Raw genomic sequence first — 12,527 nt, forward strand, 5'->3', positions numbered from 1 at the left:
ATTTAGAGAAATACATATGTACATTTAAAAAATACACAATTTTAAATATTGTTTTTTATTTTATATATTTATTATTACTAAAAACTTTTTTTTTCAGTTATATATATATATATATATATATATATATATATATATATATATATATATATATATATGTATATGTATATATACAGATAGATAGATAGATTTAAATAGATTTACATTTAAATTTTACATTAGATTCTTACATGAAATTGTTTTTAATAAAGTTTTATTAAAATTCAATTTAACAAAAAAATACATAATATTATACATAATATACACAATATAAATACATAATATTTAAATAAATATAAACTATATATATACACATATATATATATATATATATTAGGGCCAGGACTTTAACGCGTTAATTTAGATTAATTAATTACACAAAAATAACGCGTTAAAATTTAATGCATTCTAATCGCACTTAGTTTTGCACCGCGGAACGTTTCTCACTGGATGAGATTCGGCGGACCGATTATACTGGAGCACAAACTAGCGTTCAGACAAGCTGCGTCCGTACTAAATAGTATTTTATGTCCCAAATCGTAGTATGTTTAAAAAAGTATTCCAAAGATTCCCGGATGGTCTACTACTTAACGATCAATGCACACTCTAACGGCTAATATTGCCCACAACACACTGCGCCGTGAACGAGGATTCGATTAGAACTACAAACACGCATAAAAAGTGTTAAACTACAAACATGGAGGATATGCGTGACCAACGGACAGGTAGAGAAAGGGGTTTGAGTGATAAATAATCAGTGTGTAACCTGATAAAAAAATATTTTTTAAATGTTATCCGCGTTATATTCCATGTGCAGCAACATTTATAATGATAGGTTTGGTCATTAACGTTTAAATGCATAATTAAGCAAACACAAGAGCAGAGTTCTCGGCGTGAAAGACTCGTTAAAGAACGTGCCTCTTCATTTCTCTCTAATACGGTAGGAAATTAAATGAAATTAAATGTAGATAATGTTAACTGTGATGATTGACAGGGCAGTTTAAACAGTGACAGGATTCAGGTAACTAAGCAACAGAGCGTCCGTTAAAGAAGCAGTTATGACGAAGTAGTATGTCCCAAAGCTTGCCTACTATTCTGCTACATACTCAAAAGTATGTACTTTTCTTCACAAAAAGAGTACATACTTATAGGGCATAGTATAAGTAGGCGAATTGGGACGCAGCAAAACAAACCACAGTGAACATGGACAAAAAAGCTGATGGGACCGCTTTGGTTGGCCCTGTGGATGGGAAATTTTGTTACAAAAAACGAATGGATGGAAGCGTCGATAAGAGCATGGTTGTGTGCAAGCTATGCAACAAGGAATTCGCATATCACTGTAGCACATCGAGCCTATTGCTACACTTAATGGCAATATTGCACTGGTCTGTTGGACTTGGTTGAACAAAAATAAACAATATTTTGTTGCTTAAGCTTATGTATTCAGTCATTATTCAATGGTATACTAAAAATCCATATAAAAAAAACCCATACTTTTCACTGTTCTCAGGTCAAATATTTATATGCGATTAAAATGCGATTAATTGCGATTAATTAATTACAAAGCCTCTAATTAATTAGATTAAATTTTTTAATCAAGTCCCGGCCCTAATATATATATATATATATATATATATATATATATATATATATATATAGTATAGTAAAATTATATTAGAATTTTTGAATATTAGAATATAAACTTTATATATAGATTTTATATTCTATATTATAGATTTTAATATTTTATTTAAATTAAAATTTAACAATAAAAATATTATTTAAAAATATCATATTTCATTATTTTAAAGTAATATTATATAAAAAATAACAATTATATTTTATAGATATACTATATGTATATAATTATTTAGCGAAATACATATATATAAAATATACACAATTTAGTTAATATTTATAAAAAATAAGTTTCACAATATAAAAATTATATTGAAATGATGCTATATTTGAATAACAAATTATTTGAATAATAATAAAATTGGTTTTAATAAATTATTTTAATAAAATTAAATTTAACAAAATAAAAATACAGAATTATATTTAAAATTTATATAATTTAATCATTTTATAATAATATTGTATAAAAACTAATAGTTATATTCTAATTATAGATTTACTATATGTATATAATTATTTATGGAAATACATATGTACATATATAAAATATACACAATTTATTTAGTTAATATTTATAAAAAATAAGTTTCACAATATAAAAATTATATTGAAATGATGTTATATTCGAATAACAAAATATTTGAATAATAAAATTGGTTTTAATAAATTATTTTAATTAAATTAAATTTAACAAAAAAAAGGTACAGAATTATATTTAAAATATATAAAATTTAATCATTTTATAATAATATTGTATAAAAACTAATAGTTATATTCTAATTATAGATTTACTATATAGATATATTTAGGGAAATACATATGTACATATATAAAATATACATAATTTTTTTTTTAATTATTAACATATTTTACTTCAATTTAATAATAGAAAAATTAAACAAAAAATAATAATTTTATTATTTTATTATAATATTATATTAGAATTAAAAGTTGTATTTGAATAATAGGTATATTATATTTATACAGAATGTAAATATAATTAAATAGCCTACATTATAAGCAAATAAATAAATAAATATATATGTAAAAAGAAATATACACACACACACACACACACACACACACACACACACACACACACACACACACGCATATATATATATATATATATATATATATATATATATATATATATAAAATTATAGAGTACAATAAAAAATTTAATTAAATTAAAAATAAATAAGCAAATGAAATCACATTTAATTATAGTTCATGTTTTACAATTTTATTTAATACAATTACACTTTATTTTATAATAGAGTAAATGAGCAGGTAATGTGTGTGAAAGCAGAGCGTCAGGTCTTACTTGCTACTGAAGGCAACAGCAATGGTCTCAATGGCCTTCTCAAAGTCTTTCTTTTGAGCGTCAGTGGTGCTTTCATAGCTGAACCCTGACGAACACAGAGAACAGAACAACTTCACGCTCACAAACGCTTCTGCTTTACTAACAAATAAAACTAGAAGTGACATCACGTTTAGATGCAAAAGTGGAAACACCTGTATTTCAGTTGTTTTTGTTTGCATATAATACGTGTTTTTCCTTAGTAAGATCAGATGTTGGCTGCGTGGTATCTGTTCGTATCTGATGTGGCTTTGCTCAGATGCTTGTGCTGAATTATTCACTTCATGTCATTGCATTACATGGCTGAAAATGTGAGGAGGAGGAACCAATGACAGAAGCTGAAGAAGATGAGTTAAACATGGCAGTTGGACTGACCTTTGACCTTTGAGATAAGAGTTCCTGCTGCGGTGAGTGTTTCCACAGTGTTCAGAAGAGGGTAGGTGCTGATCACCTGCCGCAGAACACGCAGAACCTCCCCTAAACACTCGTGAACCGCCGGCCTGCTGTGCGGCTCTTCTTTCACTGCGGAGAGATGAGAAAACATGTTGATGCATGAAGGAATCGTGTTGTCATGATACCAACATCTCTGGCTAAATTATCTCAATACTACTACTGAAATGATACTATGACAAAAACAGAACGACAGGTAAAGTAAATAAATGATAGATGATCCAAATGGAGGTTATAGTAAATTTTTTTCTATTTAAAAAGCATTTTATCACCCTTAAAAAAAATGTTAAATAATAAAAAGAGATTTTTGCAACTTTGATAACAGGTAAAACGATAAACCCAAATCTTATTTCATGATAGTCATTTTATTTCACAATAACGATTTATATCATGATATAGTCATTTTTTGTTATTTTATCTTTGTTGTTAATAATAAGAACATAGATGCAAGTACACAAAGATACACAAAGATGCAAATGAAATAAATAAAGCGTTATGGAATTTGTTTTATTCTCAAATTCCGTTTTATATTTTTGAAATTCATATTACTTTTTATGGATTCTGTTTTTCCCCTTTTTAATTCTTCTAGACTTTATTTAAATGGTTACACTAAATATAAAATATTAACCAAAAAGCATGTCTAATAATATTAAATATAAAATAATATTCTATTAGAATTAAAAGTTTTATTTGAATAGTAGGCATATTATATTTATATAGAATTAAAATATTTTTTTTCCTACATTATGAGTTGCCCATCTATATATCTATATCTCTCTATATATATATATCTATATCTATATCTATATCTATATCTATATATATATATATATATATATATATATATATATTTTTTTTTTTTAAATAATATTAGATTACATAATATTACATATATTACATATATATATATATATATATATATATATATATATATATATATATATATATATATATTCTATAAATTTTCTGCATTTCATTTTAATAGTTACACATTATAGTTTAATAATCAAAAGTATGTCTAATTAATTTATAAAGATTAATTATATTTTATAAAGAATTATTTATTATTTATTTATTTTTTTCCCCAGAAATATGTGTATTTACAATTTTCTTGTAAATAAATTCTGCTCTGGTAAATATTCCTTAAATATTGTTTTAAAAATATTTCTATTAATTCTATTAATTTTCTGCATTTCATTTTAATAGTTTCATTATAGTTTAATAATCAAAAGCATGTCTAATCAATTTATAAAGATTAATTATATTTTATAAAGAATTACTTATTATTTATTTATTTTTTTCCCAGAAATATGTGTATTTACACTTTTCTTGTAAATAAATTCTGCTCTGGTAAATATTCCTCAAATATTGTTTTAAAAATATTTTTTTATTAGTAGTAGTAGTACTATCATTACATGAAGTAATATTACAGTCAAGTTAAACCAAACTTTTATTTTGACGGGTTGCTGCCTTTTTTTTGTTTGTACATGTTTTTTCTCAAAAGTAACGGTAAAATGCTCATGAAGTGACTCTCACAGCAGTTCTAAAGATTATGTTATCAAAATGCTTTCTTAAAGTACTGCTACTAGTAAAATGTGGAATCATACCGTTTTTTTAAAGCAGGGTATTGCGATACCTTTTTAGTACCGATATATCGTTCAACGCTACTTAGGAAGACATCTGGAAGCGTTTTGTTTGACTGCTTGTTATATATTGACTTGCTTTTATCAAATGCAATGGCATTTACATCACTTTAGATGTGCATTAAGTGTCCATATCCTGTAAATCATTCCAAAACTGCTATATAACACTATCGCCACATGTTAGGAAGTAGCCCTGCCTCTTATTTTCACCAAAACTTGTCGGTTATTTGTCCACTTCCTACCCACCCAATCCCACAATGCACTTCATTCTGCTTAATACCACAAGAGGGAACTTACAGCCGTGCACATGCACTGATATGACGTGTGTGATATATATTACAGTCATGAACTAAAGAGTTCATCAGGTTTAACAGATGCAAATGCTCAGAGCAATGACTCATGTTTCACTTTTTGACAAACTCAAGCCACTGTCCATAAAATAAATGTTTTAACAAATGGATACATAATTGATCTAGATGTACAATTAGTTGCCAAAGTTGGTGAATTATAGAAACTTGGAATAAATTATATTTTAATATACATTAAAATAGAATACTGTTATTTTAAATTGGAATAATATTTCACAATATTACTTTTTTTTAAATATTTTTGTTCAAATAAATGCAGCAAATGAAATCCTGTATGAATATATTATTCTATGCAATTTATAAGAAAAAATCTGAGAATTATCATTTTTAACCCGATTGGAATTAATATAATTTAATTAAATTCTTTGAATTTGTAACTAATGACTGCTAAAAACAGCCCAAACTTATGAAACAGACATATTTATTTCTAACAAAACAACACACACACAAATTTTTTATTTAACATTAACATTTTTATTTATCATAAACTCTTACTTTCTGATGAAACAAGTGATTTTTCATGCTGCAGTGGTTCATCAATACATCTACATATTCATGTTCATCAACAAATTTCAGTCCCAAAAGTGTGTGAGATATAGGGAAAACACTAATATAACATCACAGATAATTGAACAAAAAAGTATTTGTGACACCGAATGGGTCTCCATTCATAAACGGGTCAAAAATGACTTAAACATTAAATGCTTTTTATGGATAATGGTTATATCTTTTAAAAAATAATTGTAAAAAATCTGAAAAAATAAATTATGTTTATTTTGAGGTTCTTAAATTACGTGCAAAAATGCAGTTTCCTTACAAAAAATTAGGACGTTTTTAGAAATCTATTACGGGTCAAAAATAGGGCTGCATGATATATTGAAAAAATATAATTATCGCGATAACAGTATACGCGATATTGGTATCGCAGAGAGTTGCGATAACTATACGTCTGAAATATACATGGCTAAAAATTGCAACCGTTTTGGTCGCATATGCTCCCAAAATGTAATGACCTCAAATTATATTTGGAAGCATTTGTGCGAGTGAGAGAAATGAGGCTACATCAAATATCTAGGCAGTTATTAGTATGTGGGCTATAATAAGTTGTCTATAACTATGTATCATACTTGAAAAATTCGGTCTCTATTTGCACTTTGAATATTGAAAGAGTAGCCTACTTTGATTATGGCTGCATTTTTTGTCTACACGACTAAGAAAGAACTGTGTCGTTTATTTTTTGTTAATACTGTAGTGTAGATTGTTTAAAAATGCAGTGGTTGTCTCTAATTTAAATGGCTTTAACTATAATAGAGAAAATAAACATCTTGTTCATGTACTCATATTTTCATTCATTCTTGTCCCTTGATTAGGGCGTAAAATAAATATATAAAAAAGGCTTTCAAAATCAGCCCATTTGATTTACTTGGCAATCAGAATCGGCCATGAGGAATCAAGATCGGTGCATTACTAAAAAGAAATTGGGTGCTCCTAATATTTGTTGATGCTCCAAACTTTTTGAAGTTTAATAGTATTTTTTTTTTAAATAATATTTATTTTTATTAAAAAAAAGCAAGGCAAGGAAATATTTTGTTTAAAAGATGTTTTAAGTCATTCATAGTGTTTAAATTTTTCATATTTTGTTTAAAAGATGTTTTAAGTCATTCATAGTGTCTATTTTTTTGTAGCCTGAATTACATTTAATTTGGATGACAGACGAATATCTATTACCTGTTTATTTTAGTATGATCATTACATTTATAAATTATTTAAAAAAAGATAATAATAATAATAATAATAATAAAAAACATTTCTCCAGGGAAATTTTATATCGCAAGAAATATTGTTATCGCAATATTCAACAGCAATATTGCATATTTTTCCAATATCGTGCAGCCCTAGTCAAAACTATTGATGGCTGTATCCAGGGGCGTCGCTGGGAATTCTGGGCCCTGTGCACTGACTCGGCTACCATTTTGTACCATTTTAACAGGCTACAGTACTTTTAAACGCATATAGTAATGTCAGTTTTATGTATTTTCTGAGAGGGGGTGGGATTTTTGTTGGGAAAGTCGCAGGAGAGACGCACACTTCGATTAGACTGGATAAACACATGCAGCATCTTAAATTGTTAAGAAAATGGTATTCCTAATAAATGTCTCGAATATTTTGATTATGTCCAATGCTTCTCTTTCTTTTTGGAATTATTAGACACATTTCACTGTCTTTTCAAATGCCTAGGTCTGTTTAATTTCCTTAATTATAAAATTTCTAGCACTATTTTAAACGTTTATTCAAGCAATAACATATAAATGATCTCATGTATATGCTTGTTTAAAATCAGGGATTAAAACCGAATTCCAAGTAAAAACTGTATTTTTTCTTTACATTTCCAGAGAGCGAAACGAACGAAATTAAACATTACTTAATAAATTCAAGGCACTATAATTTCCTTATTCATTTGATACAACTATTATAGCTATACAATTAATATATAAAAAATAATATTTTGTCATATTCATAATTCCTGAATTTATCTATAAAAACTTCGTTTTGAATTGCATTCATTATGTTTGTATAAGAAAATTCGTTAACCTAGCCTATTAAGTTGATTTAATATTCTTGATAATTTTTAAAAGAAGTTAAAAGTTAAGAAAAAAGGAATAAGCTTGTAGTCTATATATATATATATATATATATATATATATATATATAATTTATGGCTATAGGCTAATCTTTTTCTAAACTCTTATTACACTGTAGATCGAAATAAAATAATTCTTAATCATATTTAATCGTGTAGAATCACTGACATAATTTAGAGTACTTCAAAAACGAAACTATTTAAATCTGTATAAAGGAAAGACAAAATAAATCACAACAAGAACAATCTGTATTTTTCTTGTAATTAAGAACATTTATTTTGACAAAATTACCTAATTAATGCCAAATGATGTTTGACAGTGAACGAATCTCCACCGCATATAGCCGCATATAATCGCTGGTGTCAGTCGCAAATATTAGACAGGATGCGGGTCGGGTACAATAGTTTCTTTCTTTCTTTCTTTTTTCTTTTTTTTTTTTGCGGTCCGAGTTGCGTTAGTTGAAAACGTCGGTCGGATTAGGGTTGTTTATACATTGACCCGCGCATCACTGATTTACATTAGTTAACAACATTTATTGTGATCTTAAAATTATATTTAAAGGAAAATAAAATTTCACTCCTCAGGGGCCCTCCCCCCACTTGGGGCCCTGGTAATTTAGTCCCCCTTTTCACCCAACTACGACGCCCCTGGCTGTATCCATCACTAAAAATAAAATAAAAATGGTAATTGCGAGAAAAAAAAAGTCAGAATTTTGAGATATAAACTTGCAATTGCAATTAAGTCAAAATTACGAGAAAACATTTATAAACTAGCAATTATGACTTTTTTTTCACAGAATGGCATGATATAAAGAAAGAAAAACCTTTTCTCGCAAAAGCAAGATTGCATCCCGTAATTCTGACATTTTTTTCTCACAATTCTGAGTTTATACTATATCTCACTATTCTGACTTTTTCCTCAGAATTGTGAGATATAAACTCGCAACTGAGATATAAAGCCATAATTGTGAGATATAAAATAGCAGTTGCAAGAAAAAAAAAGTCAGATTCGTGAGATATATAAACTTGCAATTGTGAGTTATAAAGTCAGAATTGCGAGATGTAAACTAGCAATTATGACTTTTTCCCAGAATTGCATGATATAAAGTCGCAATTACAAGTTATAAAATGAGAATTGTGATATCTACTCACAATTGCGAGTTATAAAGTCAGAATAATAGGATATAAACTTGCAATTGCAATAAAGTCAGAATAACAAGAAAAATATGTGCAATTCTGACTTTTTTACTCAGAATTGCATGATATAAATTTGCAATTATGAGTTATGAAATCAGAATTGTGAGATATAAACTCATAACTACAAGCTGAAAGTCAGAATAATGGGATGTAAACTCACAATTGCAATAAATAAAATCAGAATAGCAAGAAAAAAACGTGCAACTCTGACTTTTTTCTCAGAATTGTGAGATATAAACTAGCAACTGTGAGTTATATAGTCAAAATTGCGATATAAACTAGCAATTGCAAGAAAAATGTCAGAATTGTAAGATATAAACTCTACTACTGTGAGTTATAAAGTCAGAATAACGAGATATAAACTTGCAATTGTGATAATAAAGTCAGAATTACAAGAATAATTTTTTTTCTCGCAAATGCAAATTTGTATCCTAGAGTTTGTATTTTTTTTGCAATTCTGACTTCTTTGTAGCTCGCAAATGTGTCTATAAATCATAAAATAAAATTAAAACAATCAAATTAAAACATTTAATAAAATTTCATGTGACCATTAATGAACATCAGAGAAAAGTGAACATGCAAGTGAAGCAATTTTCATTTTATTGTTCATTTTATTGTTTAGGATCCTTTTTTTATTAATAAAATTAATTTATCTTAGTTTACTTTTACCATTAACAAACATTAGAGACCCATGAACACAAGCTTTTATTTGCAATATTAATTTTAATTATAGTTTCCTTTTTGTGTGTGTGTGTGTAGATATATATATATTTTTTTTTTGTAATTAAAAAAAATATATATATTATTTACAATTTTAAAAAATAAATTACCATTAATCAACAGAGACTTAAAAAAACATTTTTGTTATTATTTAAGATATTTTTTATTTCAGTTCTGTTTTGTTTTTTTATAAAATAAAATTAATAAAATAAATAGCAACTGTGAGTTATATAGTCAAAATTGCAATATAAACTAGCAATTGCAAGAAAAATGTCAGAATTGTAAGATATAAACTCTACTACTGTGAGTTATAAAGTCAGAATAACGGGATATAAACTTGCAATTGTGATAAAGTCAGAATTACGAGAATAATTTTTTTTTCTCGCAAATGCAAATTTGTATCCTAGAGTTTTTTTTTTTTTTTTGCAATTCTGACTTCTTTCTAACTCGCAAATGTGAGTAATAAAATCCAATTCTGAATGGGAAAAAAAGACTGAAATGTTCTCAAAATATTTCAATTGTGTGTTATAAAGTCAGAATTGCGAGTTTATTTAGACTTCATTTTACAGAATTTGTTTATATCTTGCAATCCTGACTTTTTAACCTGCAATTATGAGTTTATATCTTACAGTTTTGGGAAAAAAGCCAGAATTGTTAGTTTGTATCACACAATTCTGAGAAAAAAAATGTCAAAATTGTGAGATGTAAACTCACAACTGTGAGAAAAAAGTCAGAATTGTGAGACAAAAAACACACAAATACCCTTTTTATCAGTGGCGGAAATGGGTTTCCATACAAAACAGACCTGCATGTGTTATAAAATGTAATTTATTTCTGTGATCAAAGCTGAATTTTCAGCATCATTACTCAGAAATCATTCTAATATGCTGCTTCATATATTTAAAAATCAACGTCAGCAGCCGTGAACAAAGAAAAACCTGGCGTAATCCCATAATGGTTGGGGGAAAAGAGCAGGAGTTTGGCTGCTGGAAGCGTATCTTTTTCAACAGGACAATGAAAGCTGTTGTTGCTCATGACAAAAGTCCTTGTGTGTGCGTCTCCATGCCTAAATGCATGTTCAGAGTGTGGGTGTTCTTAAAAATGTGAAAAACACAAAGCAAAACACAAGAGTGTAACATTTCAAACAGTCATTCCTCTTTGATGCATTGCAGGAAAATGCAACTCCTACACACGTGTAAGTCAGACTATTTAATATGTGGTGAAGAAAATACGAGCGTGTAAAACTCCCTAACAGTGTTGCAAGTCGCTGGCGTTTTACAGGAGAACGTGAGGGGAATGTTTTATGCACGTACATGTTGATGCACGCATGCCATGCAGATCTGAACACATTCCCTCAAGTGCATTACTCAATTTTTCATTTTAATTATAGTTGCAGTTTTAATCATTTTGTAATGTGATTTTTTTGGTAATTATTTTTTAGGTTTAATTTTCAGTTTCAGTTATGTTTACCTGTATGTTATGTGACTATTAACAAAATCAGAGACTCATGAACATGAGTTATTTTATTATTATTTATAGACTATTTTTATCAATTTATTTTTAATATTTTAGAATTTTCATTTTAATTATAGTTTCTTTTTTGTGCTTTTTTTTAATAATATCATTATATAGGATTATTTTTTATATACTTTTTTAATTGTATTAATTTTAATTATATTGAATTAAATTAAATTATTTAATTTAAAAAAAAATCACAGGTTCCAAAAAATATTTGGCAGCACAACTGTTGATATTATCCAATATAGATCATTCTAATAATAAATCAGAATATTAGAATGATTTCTGAAGGATCATGTGACACTTAAGACTGGAGTAACGGCTGATAAAAATTCAGCTTTTCATCACAGGAATAAATTCTATTTTAAAGTATGTTCAAATAAAAAACATTCTTTTACATTGTAAAAACATTTTGCAATATTACTGTTTTTTTTCTCTATTTTTAATCAATTAAATGCAGGCTTGATGAGCATAAGACACTTCTTTAAAGACTATTACAAGTCTTACTGACCCCAAACTTTTGAACGGTAGTGTATATATCAGATCTAAACAGATTCCCTGAAGTGCATTACTCAAACTGTCCATCTGAAGCCGACATGCCACTGTCCGGCTCTTGTCAGATGAATCTGCAGGTCATGAGATGATGACAAAGACAAACATCATGCCATCTTCCCAAAAAAGCCCCTACTTCTCACTGGCGTAAACTTGAGCGTGATTAAAGCTGACTGATGTTTTATGTAAGGAGAAACTGTGAAGGCCTGTACAGACCTGCATGCAGCAGGCATTTTGTGGCGATGAGCTGTGAATGAATCGCTTTCTGTGGCTTTTACAGAGGAGCTCTACTGCTAAGGAAATACGATGAACTTCTACAAACAAAAAATTAACATGTTGTGAAGTAAACACAAACGGTGTTTGCCCTTGCAAATCTCCCTGCCACGATGCCAAAGCGTTCT

The 12,527-nt window shown here is 27.7% G+C and overlaps 1 protein-coding gene across 1 annotated transcript in view; it reads right to left on the reverse strand.

Moving 5' to 3' along the window:
- The window catches only part of LOC141343822 (regulator of nonsense transcripts 1-like), a 40,421-nt gene that overhangs the window by 17,504 nt on the left and 10,390 nt on the right, over positions 1 to 12,527 (reverse strand). Inside the window, exons 3-4 of the mRNA XM_073848480.1 lie at positions 3,413 to 3,559; positions 3,002 to 3,086 (exon numbers count right to left, since the gene is read on the reverse strand). Coding sequence (XP_073704581.1) covers positions 3,002 to 3,086; positions 3,413 to 3,559 — 232 coding nt within the window. The remainder of the gene's footprint in view (positions 1 to 3,001; positions 3,087 to 3,412; positions 3,560 to 12,527) is intronic.

Source organism: Garra rufa, chromosome 10, assembly GCF_049309525.1.
Source record: "Garra rufa chromosome 10, GarRuf1.0, whole genome shotgun sequence".
Lineage (NCBI taxonomy): Eukaryota > Metazoa > Chordata > Actinopteri > Cypriniformes > Cyprinidae > Garra > Garra rufa.